At 44.6% G+C, this 20,410-nt stretch overlaps 2 protein-coding genes across 4 annotated transcripts in view; both read left to right on the plus strand.

Moving 5' to 3' along the window:
* The window catches only part of LOC109399785 (synaptogenesis protein syg-1), a 611,559-nt gene that overhangs the window by 293,118 nt on the left and 298,031 nt on the right, over window positions 1–20,410 (plus strand). The gene's annotated exons all lie outside the window — the stretch shown is intronic.
* On the plus strand, window positions 9,717–11,664 carry LOC134291536 (uncharacterized). 2 transcript variants are annotated; one of them, XM_062859423.1, is made up of 2 exons: window positions 9,717–11,094; window positions 11,149–11,664. In XM_062859423.1, exon 1 carries the CDS (start codon window positions 9,753–9,755, stop codon window positions 10,638–10,640), a length of 888 nt encoding a protein of 295 aa, XP_062715407.1. In that variant the 5' UTR covers window positions 9,717–9,752; the 3' UTR covers window positions 10,641–11,094; window positions 11,149–11,664. The 2 variants fall into 2 exon arrangements, with proteins under 2 accessions (XP_062715407.1, XP_062715408.1); XM_062859424.1 differs by having other exon boundaries at window positions 11,155–11,664.

Consider the following 20,410-nt stretch of genomic DNA (forward strand, 5'->3'; position numbering starts at 1 on the left):
TCAAGAGGTTTCTTCAGAATTACCCCAGGAATTCCTTCAAAAATTCCTCCAGTCATTGATCCTGGAGTTCCTCCTGAATTTTCTACAGAAATTACTAACGCAATTTCCTTCAACAATTCCCCCAGGAATTTCTCCCGGATTCCAGGAATTACTCGAAGAAATCCTTCAGGGATTCCTGCATGAACTCCTCCTGAGATTCCTCTAGGAATTCCTTCAAGGATTTCTTCAGGAATCCTACAGGAAGTTCTCCAGGGATTCCTTCAGAAATTACCCCAATTCTCCTGGAATTATTTCAGGTATTCCTCCAGGCATTTCTCGATGGACTTCACCAGGAATTCCACCAAGAATTCCTTCAGGAACTACCCCAGGTATTTCTTCAGAAATTGGTCCAGGAATCCCTCCGCGATTTTTTTCAGAAATTCCTACAGCATTTCATCCAGCAATTTCTGCTGGAAATCTTCCAAGGATTCCTTCAGAAATTGTTTCAGAAATTTATGCAGGAATTCTTCTAGGATTTTTTCCAGGGATTCCTCCGGAAATTCTTCCATGGTTATCTCTAGGAATTAATCCAAAAATTTCTCCTCAAGGGATTCCCCCGGAAATTATCAAACAGGTGTTTCATCAAGAATTCTTCTAGGGATTTCTCCAGGAATTCTTCCTAGGTTTCCGACAAGAATTTGTCAAGAAATTCCTCCAGGCATTCCTCCAGAGGATTTTCTAGAAATTGTTCCAGGGATTCCTCCAGGGATTTTGCCAAGAGTTTCTCTAGAAATTTCTCTAAGGTTTCCTCTAGGAATTCTTCAAAAGGTTTTTTCAGCATTAGCCCAGCAATTCCTTTAGAATTGGCATCAGGAATTGATTCAGGGATTTCTTCGGAAATTGCTACAGCAATTCCTCCTGGAGTTTCCCCAAGAATTCCTTTAGGGATTTATCCAGGAATTCTTCCTGGGTTTCCGACAGAAATTTGTCCAGTAGTTCTGTCAGGCATTTCTTCTGAGGTTCCTCCAAAAAATTTCTTCAGGGATTTTTTCAAGAATTCCTAAAGGAATTCTTTCAAGAATTTCTGTACAAATATCTCTCAAGATTTCTTCTGGAATTCCCCAAAAGAGTTCTTCTGAAATTCCTCTAGGGTATTTTCCAGGAATTCATCCAAGGATCCTTTAGGATATTTTCCAGGGTTTGCTCCAGGAATTCATACAGGAATTTCTCCAGGGAGTCCTCATGGAATTTCTGCAGGAATTCTTTCAGGGATTTCTCCAGATATTCCTGCATGAATTCCTCCAGGAATTCCTCCACGGATTAATACAGGAATTCTTCCAGGGATTATTATAGGAATTCATTCGGGAATTCCTCCAGGGGATTACTTCGGGAATTTTTCTAGAGGTCTCTCCCAGAATTCATCTAAAGGTTTCATCAGAAATTCATCTAGGATTTTTTGCAGGGATTGTCCAAGGTATTCGTCCAGGAATTTCTCCAGGGATGCCTCCAAGAAATCCTTCAATTATTCCTTCAAAAATTCCTCTAGGGATTTGTCCAGAAGTTTCTCCAGGATTTCCTCCAGAGATTCATCAAGGAATTGCTTCAGGGATTTCTCCAAGAATTCCTTCTGTGATTTCTCAAAGAATTTCTCTAGGGATTCTTTCAGGAATTCGTCCAGAAATTCCTCAAAGGATCCATCCAGATTTTTTTTTCTAGAAATTCTTACAGGGATTCCTGATGCGGTTACTTAGGATTCCTCCAGGAATTCATCCAGAGGTTCCTCGAGGCATACTTTCAGAAATTCCCCCAGGGATTCCTACAGTTTTTACTCCAGGCATACCTGCAGGAATTCCTCTAGGGGATTTTCCAAGAACTCCGTCAAGAAATACTTCGGGAGTTCCTGTAGTGATTCCTTCAGAAATTCCTCTCGGGATCTTTTCAAAAATTTATTCAGGGGTTCGTTCAAAAATTTCAGTAACCCGTCAATCATCTTCTCCAGGGAGTCACCCAAGATTTTTTTCCAGGATTATCTGAAGATTTTTTGAATTTCTTGAAGGATTTCTAGAGGAATTGCTCCAGCGATTTGTATTGGAATTCTTCAATATTATTTTTCAGGGATACAGTAGAAAGGAAATTCTCCAAAAAGTCATCCAGGTATTCTTTCAAAATTATCTCCGGGAAATCTTTAAGAAGTTCATTCACAGATTTATTCAGGAATCCATCCATGAATTTCTTCAAGAATACTCCCTGTAGTTCCTGCACAGTAGTTTCTTCATAAAGTCGTCCTGCGATTCTTTCGGAAATATATCCTGTGATTCTTACACAGTCACTGTAACTAACTTTAAATATATAAGTACTTACATGCTAGAAGCGCTTTCGGACATTTATCCAGGTAATCCTTCAGGAATTCATCCAGAGAAGATTCTTTCGGAATTCTCCCAGGAACTGTCGAGGAATTCCTCCAAGGGAATTCCAGAATTTTTCTCCGAAAATACTTCCAAGAAATTCTTCAAGAATTTCTCCATGGATTCCCTGCAGAGATTCTTACTAGGACACCTCAAGCTTATGTGGGATAATTACATCTTAAAAAGTTCGATGGGCTCCCTTTCGGTTCGTACTGATTTTCAGCTAAAGTCATTCACAATTGGTCGGTGCTAAACTCGTCTGAAGTTTGTATGGAGGTTCACATGGAAAAACCAGAAATTGATCACCGCTACCAGCACTACACTGATTTGTATAGGATAGGTGAGGTTTTTTTTTTAACGTAATGTACAAACTACAACAGCGTGAATGCTGAAGAGTGCAGTAATGCTTTTCTAGAATATAATGTTATTATTTCCAATTTCATCGTGATACGTTTGGATATAAAAGGTAGTTGGTATCAATTTGCTGAGGCTGCTCAATCCAACCCTCACTTCTTTTTGGCGTAACGTCTAAACTAGGATAACGCCTGAATCGCTTAGAGTTTAATGAGAACGTTGAAAAATATTATAACTTCCTCAATGAATTTGAATTTGTGCATTCTTTGATAGACACGCAAATACTCGATGCCCAAGAAAGTCAATGAAATTTATAGTTATCGACTAGAAATCACCTTCAGCATGGTTCCAATGAATGCACTCGCGTTTACGCTTCAGCAACTCTAACAGATTTTTTTTTCACATGATACTTGAATTCCACAAGGAAGCATTTAACCAAGCATTTAACAATATTATTCTGTGATGCTGCTAGAAATTTCAGAACTTCTTTGGGATTTCCAAAAAAGAATTCCTTTGAAAACTTAAGATTTCATTATTCGGCGATTTAAAAAAGAAGTCGTACAAAGATTGCTATTTATATATGTAATTATAATTCATATTTCTGGTATCATAATTCCAAACAAAACTAATAGAGTCAATCACATATTGCGACATTTGCACCCATTTAGACTCGGCCGAAATTCATTATCATCACAGTCGAATTTCGCACACGACTTCGCAGCGGCTGGCATCAGGGATGGGAACACTCACTTGCAAAGAGTTACACTCACTTGCAGTTTTCTCAGCTCAGAAGCGTGCAATCAAGAAACGATGTGTGGACGACTTTTGCCTTGTGGTTTTGTCTAAAACTTTGCCGAATAGAGTAGGGGTCGCACACGAGTCCCAAAGTCGTGGCAGAGCTGTGAAAGCGACTCTCCACGAGGTGAGTGTAATTTACATTCACCTCGTGGAGAGTTGCCTTCACGGCTCCCTCACGACTTAGGTATGCGTGTGCGACGCCTACTCTATTCGGCAAACTTTTAGACAAAATCACAAGGCAAAAGTCGTCCATACATTGTTTTTTGATTGCACGCTTCTGAGCTGAGAAAACTGCAAGTGAGTGTAACTCTTTGCAAGTGAGTGTTCCCATCCTTGGCTGGCATACACAAGTTTGGTTGAGTTCATGACAGTGCCGTCAGATGCACAACAGGTAAACAAAATAAGTTCAATTGGTGTGAAATTTCGCTGGGAAATGATGATTCAGTGGATTCTCAAATTATCACAGTAGTCTAAACATTAATGAGAAACCCAATAGTCCATTTTGGACAATGATCTTGTAAAATGTGACAAGTTAAGGATAGTCTCCAATAACTATCAATTCAATCGCATATTATGCCAAATCAATGTCCTTTATGGATCTATGTTTATCATTAAGATAGTGGCTCTCAGATTTTTTTCTAATTTCTATACATAAAGTCATGAAAAATTCCGGGGGGGGGGGCTGGCGGATTGTGGGGGGGGCTGCCCCCCAGGCCCCCCCTCTAGTTACGCCAATGATTCTTCGGAATAATTACACCTATTGAAAGCAGCTTTTTAGTTAAGCAGCATCAATGCTAAAATGATTATTTATTTATGAATCTATTATACATTTACGATTTCAATCACTTACATTCTTGTGTAGATTTCCGTTACTACGAAAGGATCAAACCTCCAACCACAGACTCCTTCTTCTATCTAAATCTATTCTTCTGATGCATGCAATGTTGCCAGTTTCACAGAATTCACCACAACAAATGTAGTTGTGGAAGATTGTGAATCTATAACAATAAGCAGAACTATGAAAAATGTTCAATATCCATTGAATTATTTATAACAGACCCAAAGTTCTAGCGTGAAAGTAATGATAATTATATAAAGTAAACAATTCGTTTTAAGAGTACATTCGCCGCATTGAATCCCAGATTTAGTCGAAATTCAAGCCAGAGTTCATAGAGAAACTACAAGAATTTATAGCTGAAATGCTCAAGAAATTTCTAGTAAAATTTGTAGCGTTATCGATGGTGTCGTTTTTGTGAAATCTAAAGAAAATTTATATTGAGAGTCAAGGTTGTCAGTGTGAAGCTGCCTCATTGAGGAGAGGAGCTTTGGCGGAGCAAGTCGCCTTCATCGTGTGGTTCTGTATAATGCCAAGCGATTCTACTGCAGTTTGCTAAGATGACGGGGAACGGATTGACCCAGTGAATTACGCAATATTCACACCTAGTTTAATCTCAATCACTTAGCAGATTTCCAAATTAGATGTTCCAAATTCTGCCCAGATTTGCATCTCATTATCGAAATACACTGCTACCAATTAGAAATCTCACCTCTAATTATTGTTCCCAAATACTAATTTGATCTATCTAAAGATCCGGCAGACAATTAAACGTTCCATAATAAATACAAAATTTCCCATAAATAATTCCAAAAGTCCCAGTGAAGAAACAGGGGTGTAAGCAGTAATAAATAACAAAAGTTCCATAAACAAATAGAAAAATGCATAAATAAATCAAAAGTTTCCATAAATTATTGATTTTTGAGCAATTAAAAACGTCAAAAATGCAATGAATAAATCAACTGTTGCAATAAAAAAAGCCAATTTTCCCACCAAATAACTTCGAATTTTCGAAATTTGGTGGGTGAATTCAGGCAGCGTAGAGAATGTAAATAAAGAAATAGGAATAGATTGAAAGTAGTTAGTGCGGAATAGGTGCCATTGCGAATTTTGTGCAATTGAATTGGAACGTTATTTCAAAAGAATTTGTAAGTTAATTAGTGAATTCTGAATCGAAATTAGAGAAAGAAGTGGTCCGGAATATAGTGAGTCGTTTCGGATCTAGATGTAAGTAATAAAAAAAGAATAATTTGTATGTGATTTGATGTTTATTGTAACCAGTTGTAGAATCACAATCGCGTCCCGAGCAGTTGTACGTTACCTGTGGAGAACAAAAAAGGATTTAAAGGAAACAATAAAATGTAAGTTCATAGAAAATAGTTAATACTAAAATTGTTGCTAATGAAATAAATTTAGTTTCAAGCTGCTGTAAATAGAAAACACTGCTGTGGAAATTCTGTTTCTAAGTCGTCCGAACATTTTCTTGAAAATTTTATAATGTCGCGACTGAATCAAGATCCAGAAAAGACGGGTTTCAACTGCGCGGGATGTCGTCGTCCGGATGATGACGAAAGTGAAATGGTGTTTTGTGACCATTGCCAGCGTTGGTACCATTTCGGGTGCGCCGGTGTTTCGGCTGAAGTGAGGGATGTTTCGTGGTCCTGTGAAGAGTGTCTGCGGCGATCGGCGGACAAAGAGGGGCCTCCCGGCCTGGAAGAGGAGTGCGAGAAACTCGAGAAGGAGATGGAGAAGGAGAGACAGGCCATGGAACTGCAAACGATCCTACACAGGAAGCGGCTGGAACACCAGAAGAAGCTGTTTCTGCTGCGGCAGGAAGCGGAAAGAGAAAGGCGCGAAATGGAGTTGGCGTACGAGAAGGAGCAAATGGAGATACAAGCGGCCGAAGAAGAAGCGCACCGGAAGAAGCGCGACGAAGTGCTGAAGCAGGTGCAGAAAAGGCTGGAGAAAGTGAAGCTCGATTCGGCGAGGGAAGAGGTAGCCGACCTGGAGGAAGATGGAGCATCCGGAGGCGGAAAAGGAGGACACATGGAAGGTAGGAAGTCCAAGCAAGCGAAGCCGGGGATGAAACAGCCGGAAGAAGAGGAGCCTGAGAAGCGAAAGTCGGGCAAATCGGACCGGAATCTAGCTAAACCGGCCAAAGCAGATCGCGAGGATTACCGAGGAGCCTTCAGCAAGTTCTCCACTCCAAAGGCATCTGGAATTGCACCACCCGTCCTGCAGGACATAACCTCGCTCCCAGCGGTGAGCCACAAGAAAACTCCGCTCGGCCATCCGGAGGTGCAGAAGAAGAAGAAGAGGCCACAGTTCGAAGAAGACGTCGCTCTACGCTCGTACCAAGCCAGCGAACCAAGTGAAGAGGAGTCCGAAGAATCGGATTCGGAGTCGGAAGAAGAGAGTTCTTCGCAGGAAGAAGACTTCGGAATGCAATCCGAGGTAATGGTGCGTGGTCCAACGAAGGCCCAACTCTCCGCTCGGCAGTTTCTGTCGAAGAAGCTTCCGACATTCACGGGGCGACTCGAAGAGTGGCCTATGTTCATTAGTGCCTACGAGACGTCCACAACGGCGTGCGGATTTTCGAACGTCGAGAATCTGGCGCGACTTCAAGAGTGTTTGAAGGGTCAAGCACTAGAAGCGGTAAGAAGCAGGCTCCTACTTCCAAGTGCAGTACCGCAAATCATCAAAACCTTGCGGATGTTGTACGGTAGGCCAGAACAGTTGCTGAACATGCTGCTGTCGAATGTGCGGAAGGCACCGTCTCCAAGAGCGGACAAGTTGGCGTCGTTCATCCAGTTCGGTGTCGTCGTGCAGCAGCTAACCGATCATTTGGAGGCGACAGGTCTGACAGCGCATCTCATCAACCCGATGCTCATCCAGGAGTTGACGGAGAAGTTGCCGGCCAGTACGCAGCTGGAATGGGTGCGGTATCGGAGGAAGGCCCAACTCGTGACGCTCCGGACATTATCCAACTTTCTCTCGAGGATTGTCAAGGATGCTAGCGAGATCACCCCGTATTGCGAGTCGGCGTCCGTCGCATCGGATCAAGCGTTCCGGAAGAAGAAGGGAAGAAAGGAGCAAGAAGGATTTCTGCACACGCATAGTGCCGAAGCCAGCGGAGTCGCCAACCAGGCTCCGAATCGGGAGAAGAAGCCCTGCAGGATCTGCGGCCGCTGCGATCATCGTATCCGGAACTGCGAGAGCTTCAAGAGGATGCGGTTGCCTGAAAGATGGGAGGCGGTACGGAAATGGAGGCTCTGCTATCTGTGCCTCAACGAGCACGGAAGTGCACGCTGCAAGCTCAACATGCGGTGCAACGTGAACCAGTGCAACGAACGCCACAATCCGCTGCTGCATATCGAGCAGAGTGTTAGCACTAACTGCAACGTGCACCTACATCGGCAGTCGGTGATTTTCCGAATGATACCGATCACGTTGTACAATGGGAAGCTCAGCGTGGACACGATTGCGTTCCTGGATGAGGGGTCGTCATACACGCTACTGGAAAAGTCGCTGGCGATCGCGCTGCAAGTCCAAGGCGTAACGCAACCGCTCCGAGTGACCTGGACAGCGGGTGTATCCAGAGTGGAGAAGCAGTCCCAAAGGGTGGAGCTCTTTGTATCGGCAAGAGGATCGACTCAGCGCTTTCGCATCAAAGCCGCCCATACGGTGGACAGTTTAAAGTTGCCGCAGCAAACGGTCTCCATGGCAGAGGTCATAGGAGGACATTCCCACCTGCGCGGACTTCCAGTAACGGAATTCTCACGTGGAGTTCCGCAAATCCTCATCGGCCTCAAGGACATCCATCTCTACGCTCCTTTGGAATCCAGGATCGGCAAGCCTGACGAACCGATCGCCGTCCGGTCGAAGCTAGGCTGGACCATCTACGGGCCAACATGCGCTGGCCGAGTCGAACCAGGCATAGTCGGTCATCACCAATGCGAAACGGTTTCGAACCAGGAGTTGCACGACATGCTGCGAAGCCACTACACTTTGGAAGAGTCGGTGATATCCGTGGCGCTGTTGCCGGAGTCCGAAGAAGACAAGCGAGCGAAGGCGATCCTCAACAACACGACCGTTCGAGTGGGCGACCGTTTCGAGACGGGGCTATTGTGGAAGGAGGACAAGGTGCGGTTTCCCGACAGCTATTCGATGGCGGCGAAACGATTCCGCTGTCTGGAGAGGCGGCTAGCGAAAGACGACCAGCTGCGCAAGAAGGTGAGCGAGCTGATCAACGATTATGCGGCGAAAGGCTACATTCACGTAGCGACAGAGGCCGAACTGATGCGGTTCGAGCCGAACGAAGTGTGGTACCTGCCGATCAGCGTGGTGGTGCATCCAAAGAAGCCGGGAAAAGTGCGTCTGGTGTGGGACGCAGCAGCGGCGGTCAACGGAGTATCGCTGAACTCACAACTGCTGAAGGGACCGGACATGTTAACTCCGCTCCCCAACGTCCTAGCGAAATTCCGTGAGCGAGTAGTAGGCTTCGGCGGCGACATCAAGGAAATGTACCTCCAAGTTCGAGTGCGAGACGCAGACAAGAGAGCGCGGTTTGTATTCCGTGGAAGTGAGTCAGAGAAGATGGAGGTCTACATCATAGACGTGACGATGTTTGGCGCGACAAGCTCTCCGTGTACGGCGCAATACATCAAGAACCGGAACGCAGAAGAGTATGCCGGACAATTTCCGGAAGCGGCCGAAGCGATTGTGGAAAACCATTACGTGGACGACTATTTCGATAGCACGGACACGGTCGAAGAAGCGGTGAAGCGGGCCCAAGAGGTGAAGTTCGTCCATTCCAAAGGCGGATTCGAGATCCGGAACTGGGTGTCCAATTCGGGCGCATTTCTGGAAGGCATCGGCGAGCGTGCACCTGATCAGAGCGTGCAGATTCTTCAGAACAAGGAGTCAAATCTAGAGCGAGTCCTGGGAATAGTGTGGAATCCAGTCAGCGACGAATTCACGTTCCTGGCCAAGTTCCGGGAAGATCTGGCGCCGTATTTCTCCGGCGAACGTCGACCGACAAAAAGAGTGGTGATGAGCAGCGTTATGAGCCTGTTCGATCCGCTAGGAATGCTGGCTACCTTCGTTATCCACGGGAAAATGATGATCCAAGATCTGTGGCGTAGTGGCAGCGACTGGGACCAACCAATCGACGACGAAAGCTGCGAAAAGTGGGATCGGTGGATTGCTCGGCTCCCGGAGATCGAGAACGTGAAAATTCCCCGTTTTTACTTCCAAGGTTCGAGGTCAGTGGATTACAACACTGTACAGCTTCACGTGCTGGTAGACGCCAGCCAAGATGCGTATGGAGCAGCAGCGTCTTCCGTGTGCTCACGGGAAACGGGCCAGTTTGCGCGCTGGTGATGGCGAGGTCGAAGGTAGCTCCATTAAAGATGATGTCCATCCCGAGGCTGGAGCTGCAGGCGGCGGTGATCGGAGCAAGGTTGCTGCAAACCGTCGTGGAAGCGCACTCGCTGGAAATCAAGCAGCGGTTCATCTGGTCAGATTCCAGAACAGTCGTATCATGGATCCATTCGGAGCAGCGTAGATACAAACCGTTCGTGGCTTTCCGGATCGGCGAGATTCTCAGCCTCACGAAGCACAGCGAGTGGCGGTGGATTTCCACGAAGAACAATATCGCCGACGATTTGACGAAGTGGAAGAGCGGCAGCAATTTGGATTCGAACGGACCGTGGTTTCGAGGTCCGAGATTCCTTTATCAGCCGGAACAGCGATGGATGAAGCAGGAAGTAGTAGAGCCGAACACGCCAGAAGAGGTTCGGGCATGCCATCTGTTCCACGACCTTTCAGCAGAAGAGCCGATGGTCGACGTGTCCCGCATTTCCCGTTGGAAAGTGCTGGTCCGGACGGTAGCATGCGTGTATCGATTCACATCCAACTGCGATAGAAGGAGGAGAGGACTGGCAATCGAGGCGGTTCCAGCATCACCAAAGGTTCGCAGCGTAGTGAAGAAGGTTATACCAGCGGTGGTAGTCCCACTGAAGCGAGAGGAATTTCAGCGAGCGGAAGGTTACCTGTGGCGGTCGGCACAAGCCGATGCATATGAAGAAGAGGTCAAAATTTTGACGAAGAACCGAGAGCTTCCTCGAAGCGAGCGTCAGCAGATTGAGAAGAGCAGCAGTCTGTACAGCGACAGCCCTTTTTTGGACGAGGAAGGTATATTGCGGATGGAAGGCAGAGCGGAAGAGCTGGACGCGTGGCGTGGTGAGCGAGGTGTACCCTGGAGCTGATGGACGAGTACGGCAAGCACTGGTGAAGACTGCAAGGGGAGAGTTCCGGCGGCCGGTAGCGAAGCTGGCTGTGCTGGAGATCCAAGGGCGTAACTCTGGTGCTGTAGGAGGATCCCCCCCAGAATTACGGGGAGGGGGTATGTACGCACCACCCAGCATCGAGAACCCATCAGCAGCAAGTGCCTTCGGTGACGAGTAGGTAGCGCCACAATGGGAAAGTAGGAAGAGAAAAGGTAGGCGAAATTTGGTGGGTGAATTCAGGCAGCGTAGAGAATGTAAATAAAGAAATAGGAATAGATTGAAAGTAGTTAGTGCGGAATAGGTGCCATTGCGAATTTTGTGCAATTGAATTGGAACGTTATTTCAAAAGAATTTGTAAGTTAATTAGTGAATTCTGAATCGAAATTAGAGAAAGAAGTGGTCCGGAATATAGTGAGTCGTTTCGGATCTAGATGTAAGTAATAAAAAAAGAATAATTTGTATGTGATTTGATGTTTATTGTAACCAGTTGTAGAATCACAATCGCGTCCCGAGCAGTTGTACGTTACCTGTGGAGAACAAAAAAGGATTTAAAGGAAACTATAAAATGTAAGTTCATAGAAAATAGTTAATACTAAAATTGTTGCTAATGAAATAAATTTAGTTTCAAGCTGCTGTAAATAGAAAACACTGCTGTGGAAATTCTGTTTCTAAGTCGTCCGAACATTACCCATGAAAAACAAATGCAGAAAAGTATTAGACAGTGAAATGCTGAATCGCACTTATATGACTGAATCGACTGAAAAGCTTGCGTAACTATGATTGCAATTTACCGAGCAATTGCTTGCTGTCCGAACTCGCTATCGCTCGTCGGACCTAAAAAAGGGATAACATCTATGTTTGCATTATACCGGGCAAATTCTTGGATCTGTGGTTTGCCTAGAACTGAATCGATGCAGTTGCGGTGCATCGGATATCGGAAACTTCGGCGGCCTTCTGCCGCCTCAGTTCCTCAATCCTCTGTGCGGCCTCGCCGCATGGTCAATGTAATTTTTGGCTCAAAATGCATTTACGTTTATTGCTCGTTTTTTGACATTTATTGATAATTTATTTTTTTGTTATTGTACTTTTTGAATTATTTATTGCTTTTTCGATATTTTTTTTATTGTGAATTTTCTAATGTATTATGGAAAAATCGGACATATTTATGGAAAATTCGAAGTTTTTTGGTGGGAAAATTGGCTTTTTTTATTGCAACAGTTGAATTATTCATTGCATTTTTGACGTTTTTAATTGCTCAAAAATCAATTATTTATGGAAACTTTTGATTTATTTATGCACTTTTCTATTTGTTTATGGAACTTTTGTTATTTATTACTGCTTACACCCCTGTTTCTTCACTGGGACTTTTGAAATTATTTATGACGAATGATCACTTTCTTATGAGTCGTTTATATTTTAGCCCTAAAGATCCATTGTTATCGGTGTGCTTTTCTTCGCTGATTATTCCCAAATTGCTCTCAATTTATATCCGAATCTATGGCGCGCCATTAAAATCCGATAATCGTACTCGACACACAATCACGCACCAATAAACTAGCAGATAATCTCCGCCGTCCGTCCGTCCCATTCACAAGCTTCTGGAACCTGTAGATCCCAAGCATAAACAACTCCCCCATTTCCCCCTGTAGTCGTAGTCGTCCCGAACCAAGTCGCCATCTCGCCAAGCTGCATTGGTGCCAATCACCATCGAAAAGTCGAAATCATCACCACCAAACAAACGTAAATTCCGTTCCGTTTAATTGCGTAACGTGCCTTCGGTTCGATCGACAGGACTAAGGAGAGACCGACCGATTTTGCTCGCACATGTTTTAGGTAGGGTGGGGGAGTGGGATGCGCCTTCTAGGAAAAGTCCTAATTTTGGCTGTTACTTTAATAATTAAACGTCAACAAACACTTTTCCGAATTGTTTCGCGGCACCATAATAATAGAAATAAACAAGTAATCCAAGTAGGTACTCGACGTATCTTATTTTACGTAAGTTGTTCCACACCAAATTGGCATTTTATCCCACCTCCCCCGCTTCACGCAAGAGCGAGTCCTCTGGGTACGATATTTCAGTTCGGATTTGTTTGGCTACCAAACGTTGTGTTGGAGCTCAATGAGAGTCGGAGATTAGAATCCAACACTACACACAATTGGATTCATGACGGCGAGTGGGTGTGTAGGAAGCAAATCAGATTCCTGGGCGGAGAATTTTGGTTTTCGCACCAATCTTGGCCAGGGGAAAATAGAATTCTTTTCGTAAACAAATGATACCTATATACCTTCTGCCAGTAGTCGGGGACCTGGTCTGGTCTTCCAGCAGGTGAACCAGTTTCGGATTGTTCTGCTTCGTTCAAGATTCCGTTCCTCAGGCAGCAGCTACGGCTGGCTGATTTACCGGTATCGATTATCGGGCATGCAATGATTTTTCTCCGGTGGGATTTAAGCTGGTTTTGTTGTTTTATCCGGCCAATTTCGGTTCGTTTGATTCTGTAGGTGGAGTAGAAGGTCGATTGCGGTAAACTTGTGACATGTGGTCTCTGGACAGATTAGGAAGTTGATTTGTGGTAATGCTTTTTTTCTGTGGTTTGGTATCATCATAAACAGTAATTATGAAATGTATGATGATTATTTTTTTGCCTTTCTCGTACACCAAGGTGTACCGAAAGGCTATATGTTCACTCCAAAAAGGAAAATTTGATAGAGCCTCCGGAGGGGTCAAGTCTTATATACCAATCGACTCAGCTCGACGAATTGAGGTGATGTCTGTGTGTGTATGTGTGTGTGTATGTGTGTGTGTATGTATGTGTGTATGTGTACAAATAAACTCACATCACTTTTTGGCAGTAAACCTCAACCGATTTTAATGACCGATGGTTCATTCGACGCGGAATCTGGTCCTATTGTTTCCTATTGAAAATGGTTCAGATCGGTCCAGCCGTTCCGGAGTTACGGCCATTTAGGTGTTCCGGACAGGTACCCCAGGAAGAGGCCAGATATGAAAACGCTACAAACTCATCCATGCGGCACATCAAACTACGGCATTTTCGATAACTTGATGAATGGTATGCAGAAAAATAGTCTCAGACCATATCTGAACCGGTAGTGTCCCGGAACCGGTTCCGGGTGTCCCGCCGGAAGTGACCAAACATAAAAGTGAACTAAACCCATGCATGCGACACATCAAACCGCGGCTTTTTCGATAACGTGATGAACAGTAAGCAGGAAAACATTCTCAGACCATATCGGAACCGGTAGTGTTCCGGAACCGGTTGCAAATGCCCCACCGGAAGTGGCCAAGTATAAAAGTTAACCAAACCAATGCATGCGACATATCAAATAGTGGCTTTTTTGATATCCTGATGAACAGTAAGCAGGATAACATTCTCAGACCATATCTGAACTGGTTGTGTCTCGGAACCGGTTCCGGGTGTCCCGTAGGAAGTGGCCAAATATAAAATTGAACTAAAACCATGAATGCGACATATCAAACCGCAGCTTATTCGAAAACCTGAGGAACAGTAAGCAGGAAAGCATTCTCAGACCATATCGGAACTGGTTCTAGATGTTCCGCCGGAGGTGGCAAAGTAAAAAAAAATAATTAAACCCATGCAAGCGACATATCAAATAGTGACTTTTTTGATATCCTGATGAACAGTAACCAGGGAAATATTTTCAGAACATATCTGAATCGGTTGTGATCCGGAACCGGTTCCGGGTGTCCCGCCGGAAATGGTCAAATATTAAAGGGGAACCAAACCCATGCAAGCGACACATCAAATCGCGGATTTTTAGGCATCTTGATTTGGCAAAAAAAAGTTTCCAGCCATATTGGGGACAACCGGTAGTGTTCCGCAACCGATTACGGTTGCCCCATCGGAAGTGTTCAAATGTAAAGGAGAACCAAACCCATAAATTTGACACATTAAATGACTTTTTAATTAAGCTGATGAACGGTTAACAAGAAAAAAAATAATAGACCATACTTTGGAAAACCAATAGTGTGCCGAAACCGGTTCCAGGTGCCCCGACGGAAGTGGTCAAATGTAGAAAAGAACCAATCGCATACACGCAGCATACTAACGCGATAACGCGAAGAACGGTTAGCAAGAAAATAGTCTCAGGCCAGTAGTGTTCCGGAACCAGATTCGAGTGCCTCGCCGGAACTGGCGAAATGCACAAATGAACCAAACCCATACATGCATTACATCAATTTGCGACTTTTAAGGAAAACTGATTATAAATTTGCATGAAACTAGTCTAAGATCACATCAGGAACAATCGATTAGTGGCAAAATGTGAACCGAAAGTTGTAAATGTGAAATTGGACCAAACCCATGCGTGTCGTACCATAAAACCACGCTAATTCGACAATGATTGCTGTCAAATTACCTGGGCCAACTTTAAATTCGATAAACTAACATTATTTCAGTTTCGTTTAGATTGTATGATTTGTTTTGAACATAAATCTTACAGATATTGTGGTGGTACGAATTTATAGCTTGTTCATTTTTCCGAGGTTCACTGCGGTTGATCACCAAACGGATCAGGTGTCGGAAAGCATTAAATTAGAACTTTCGGAAATAGCAGCTGCACGAGGAGCCGCTGCGGGTGTGAGTAACATCACAATATCATATCATTCGTATTTGCAGTGTATTACACTGTGACATTTGATCATTTTTTAATTCAACAAATTTCGAGTGAGCGGGGTACAAATTAAAAAGTGTCGTATTAAAGAGTGATGAATACGTGGGGTTTGACAGTACACCAAATAGCAGCTTTTTTGATAACTTCTTCTTCTTTATGGCTTGACGTTCGCTTTGGAACTTAGTCTGCCTCTCTTCTACTTAGTGTTCTTTAGAGCACTTCCACAGTTATTAATTGAAGGGTTTTCTTTGCCTGCCATTGCATGAATTTGATGCAAGTACAAAGATACACTATGCCCAGGGAGTCGAGAAAAAGTTCCCGACCGGAACGAGAATGAAACCCGCCGTTTCCGGATTGGCGATTCATAGCCTTAATTACTAGGCCAACTGGAGACCCTTTTTTGATAAAACGATGATCGATTCGTAAGAACATAGCCTCAGACCATATTTTAGACAACCGGTAGTGTCCCGAAACTAGTTCTGGGTGTCTCACTGGTAGTGGTCAAATGTAAAAGTGATCAGTACCCATGCATAAGATAAATCAAATCGTGTTTTTTTTACTTAACCTAATGTACGTTAGCAATGATATTGCCTCAGACTATGTTTGGGAGACCCGGTGGTGTTCCAGAAAGTAATCAAATGAACCATGCGACACATCAAATCACGACTTTTTAATAACCTGAGAAACGGTTAACAAGAAAATAGGCTCATACCACATTAGAGACTACCGGTAGGGTTGCACAACCAGTTGATGCTTCGCCGTAACTACGAAAGTAAATGAAACCAATGCAAGCGATAAATATGTGTAAGAGAACAAAATCTTGACATATTAAACCCACATACAAACAGACGTCTCACTATACTCACTACGTTCTTGTTTTCAACGGTCAACGGTGATTGTGTAAAAAGTTATATCATAGCTTGTTAGTATCGTCTTGATATTGATCAGCTCCCAAAGTTAGTGAAGGTACTCAAGCAGTCAACTGAGAAATCTGATACTATTCAGCTCTGCTTATACGCTGAACACAACGTCGGACTATGTGCCATCGATAAGTTTTAAGTCAATTCAATGATGGCTTTGATAAAATGCTTGCTTTTCTCAAAAAAATATCAGGATTCAGGAACACTTTGACTTACGTCGACGGAAAGATCGTGTGAACATATACGACGAGAAAGGCACTATCACCTCTAGGTGGATTAATTTGGTTTTTCTGAAAATGTGTCGTCACTTCATTTGTGGTCACATTATTAGTTTATGACATTTGAGATGGAGGTGGTTATAGCCAGCATTTGGGGCTTTCTCGCCCACGCTCTTTTGTCCCGTCTACAGTGTTCTGCTTTTCTCGAAAACTTAATAGCGCTGACGAGCCACGGCATTGGATCCTCGTGTTTTCGCTCGCTCTATCGCGGTTTGGCATTCCGTTACCTCCAAAGCTAATTCGACATCCTCCTCATCGGTATCAACGCTATCCAGATAGTCGTCCACATTGTGCCGATGCTTGATTGGTGCCGCTGCCGTTGCATATTCTGCTTCGTGTTCCGTACCATTTAAGCTCATCACAAAAAGAGATTGAGCTGAAGAACATGACGCACCGAAGACTGTAACATTCATCACCATGACTTCGATTGGTATCTCCAACGAATCTCCAGAGGAACAGTAACACGCACAGGTCTTCCTCTCGAATTAGGAGCTGATGGAACAATCCTTTAATGTCTACAGAAATGGCCACCTTTCGTTCACCGTATTGGACAAGCGCAGAAAGAAGCGAGGTCAATTGGCCCGAACCCTTCAACAACATGGAGTTTAGTGAAATACCTTGGATCTTTGCCGCGGCGTCCCCGATTTCCCTTACCTTACCCTGTTTCCTAGGATAGAGGGCTACACCAAGGGGACGATATCATGCCCAATGTGGATCTAAGCTGCGCAGCACTTCAGCGATTGTTTTGTGGACATAGCCCTTTTCCTGACAATTTGACATTTTTTTTTTTATTCTTCAATCACTTAACCTAATTTACAGCTCTATTGTCCACTAGGGCACTGCGTGAGCGATCCCAATTGGATGCTGTACATACACTTTGTACAGCGCCCAAATGTATTCTATTTCTAATTGTACTACATCGAACTGGTGGCCGTTGCGCTGCTTTCACTTTCTACCAGGGATGGGAACACTCACTTCCAAAGAGTTACACTCACTTGCTATTTTCTTAGCTCAGAAGCTTCCAATCAAGAAATGATAATGCAAAAGTCGTCCATACATCATTTCTTGATAGGAAGCTTCTGAGCTGAGAAAAAAGCAAGTGAGTGTAACTCTTTGAAAGTGATTGTTCCCATCCCTGCTTTCTACCCTATCATAGTAGAATGATAAGCTCGAGGATGTTGATGTGTGGCTGTTGGTTGTTCCTGTTTCCAGTCCGATTGGGGGTCCATTATGGGTTGCCGTTCGCCGATGTCCAAGTATCCGAGTTCATTTGAGCCATGGGCTCAGAAGAGGGTCAGTGTCAGCTGCTCTCAGGGGGAAAGAGCAACTGACGAAAGACCGGGGCTGGGATCGAACCCAAGACCATCTGCTTATGAAGCAAACGTGTAGCCACTACGCCACGGGCCCCGGCAATTTGACATTTATTGGTGAACGTTCGTGTTCAGGAGCCTTCGACAGCCGCCTCTCCAAATACCTTAATTGCTTTTCTGCTAACGACCAACGGTCTGGAAATTCCAATCCGTCATGTTTCCATAGGAGCCCTGTCTGGGTCGCTACTCGTTTGCTCCTTAGTTTCTTCCAGAATTCTGCGACTTGGGACCGATGCTACACCAAGGCTTACATCAGAAAAGAAAATCTGCACGTAAATCATGCACAGATGTGCAGTTGTCGGTGGTGCATAACACCTACTTTATCACGCTGACATCAGTAGATTGATCAGCTGATTCGGGTTTTCATCGCTATCGGTTCCTGCAGTCTACCTTCCCGTAGTTTCAGCGTAGCCAACAAGTGCATGTTGGATAAACCCATAAGCACGCGTGGCACGGCAGTGTCAAAACTCGTAACGGGCAAACTACCCAAGTGTTTTAACCGCGTCGACATCTTCGTACGCTTCGTTTAATTTGAAACGTTGCAACGCGTTGGCTGTTACCCACTGCTGATATTTGGAGTTGTATTCGATTTACACCAAGTTCATCAATCAACGATTGCTTAATCATCGTGACAGTCATTTAGAAACACAAAACACCGGACCGTTCCTTCCTAATAAGGTTACTGGTAGAACTTGGAACAAGGTTGATGTGCTGATCGACCGATGCACTTGCCGGTTTTTGAAATCCTTCCGCCGGTGGGTTTTTGGAATGCAACAGACGATTATGTTTCTTCTGGCAGCCGCCGAACCTGCATACTTCTCCGTTGCAAGGGCATCGTGTGTGTGACAGCCACGACATAGCTGGTTTTCCTTCACTGGAGACGCCTTGTTGGTAGACACCTACTTATCCACTGTTCTTGTAGATTTTGACGAAGCCCTTCAATCACTGAACGTGCTTTCGTCGTTGTTGGCTTCGCTTTCGTTCGATGAAGAATTTGTGTTCACGTATGCCTTCTCTTTGACCCGTCCGTCCTTGGATGATTTCTGCGGGAAAGCACCAAACTCACTAAAGTTCACTGCTGCTATCTGGCCTGGTGTAGAGCCCAACTAAGTTTGAAGATAGCCGGTAACTTGTCAACCATTAGGATTTCACAAGTGCTGATCCAATCCGATAGCCTTGAGGGTTTGAGGTACCCACATAAATCCGGTACTACAAGACCGAAATTCATAAGCGTTTCTAGTTGGTCCGCCCTTGGTGCAGGAATTTTGCGAACATTAGGAATCATGTTGTGAATCATGTGTTCAGGCCTCCCAAACAACATTTGTAGCGTAGTAATCACTCCCGGTACTGTTGACGGGTGAAGAGATAGTGGACTTTCTGGCCATTGCAGGGACAACGACCGCTGACAGGCATACAAATGGGCGATTTGGAGTAGTTTTGATAGAATTTGATTTGATTTAATTTTGATAGAAACTCGTTGATCGTCACTGCTGATTCGTGATGATCTCCAGGACGACGCCCGACCTGACGAGGTTCCGCATCACCAATGCGTCCACTAATTGGCTGCTGTTGTAGTGTGCCATTTTGCTTCAGAAACTACTTTTAGAATTCCCGCAATCGATGCAGCTCATCCTAAACTGCGGCCAAGTCCCGTTGTTTTCGTTCCTCTATAAGCGCTTGGTCACGCTTCCGCTGCTGAAGTTGTGATTTTAAATATTCTTCCACCGCTCGTCGGATTTGCTGTTCATCTAACCGCTGAATCTCCATCTACTTCAGTTGATTCGTAAGCTCCAATTCGCGCTTCCGTCGAAGATCGTTCTCTTTCTTTATGCTCCGACTCCAGTTACGTACACGTTCGTAAGCTTGCGGTTTCTGACCGCCACCTCTCAAATAACGTTGAGCTTCGTACTATCTTCGGCACTTCCCCAGTAGTGGTCGGTTTGGTTGGGTTTGGTCCTCCAAAATTTGCTCGTACATCCGAAAGTCTACCGGTGAAATCAGATGGTAAGCGATGCGTCGAGACAACGTGCTCTCGAAACTGACTTTGTTCTCATCGTCGAGCTTGTCTCCAAACGCTATGCTGCCAGTGGCCTCGACTCGCTGGCCGCAGCTAGCTGGTCCGTTAAGGTCAGTGCATGATTGGTATTTCTATCAGATGCTTCCAGAAGGTGGCCAAAGCCGGAAGGATACGGTGGGCAGGGCATGTTGCAAGAATGCCGAACAACCCTGCAAAGCTGGTGTTTGCAACTGATCCGGTTGGCACAAGAAGGCGTGGAGCGCAGAGAGCACGATGGGCGGACCAGGTGGAGCGTGACCTGGCGAGCATTGGGCGCGACCGAGGATAGAAAGCGGCAGCCACAAACCGAGTATTGTGGCGTACTATTTTTGATTATGTCTTGTCTTAATGATGTTGAACAAATAAATGTATGTATATATGTATACAATGTTGAACAGCAAGCAAAAAAGGCTATCACCTTGCCGTAACCCTCTGCGAGATTCGAAGAACTCGAGAGTGTCCCTGATACTCGAAC

This window comes from Aedes albopictus, chromosome 3 (genome assembly GCF_035046485.1).
Source record: "Aedes albopictus strain Foshan chromosome 3, AalbF5, whole genome shotgun sequence".
In the NCBI taxonomy this organism is placed as follows: domain Eukaryota; kingdom Metazoa; phylum Arthropoda; class Insecta; order Diptera; family Culicidae; genus Aedes; species Aedes albopictus.

Bases quoted from the DNA above. Each gene is read 5' to 3' on its own strand.
- LOC134291536 (XM_062859423.1), top strand. From the start codon at position 9,753: ATGGCGAGGTCGAAGGTAGCTCCATTAAAGATGATGTCCATCCCGAGG.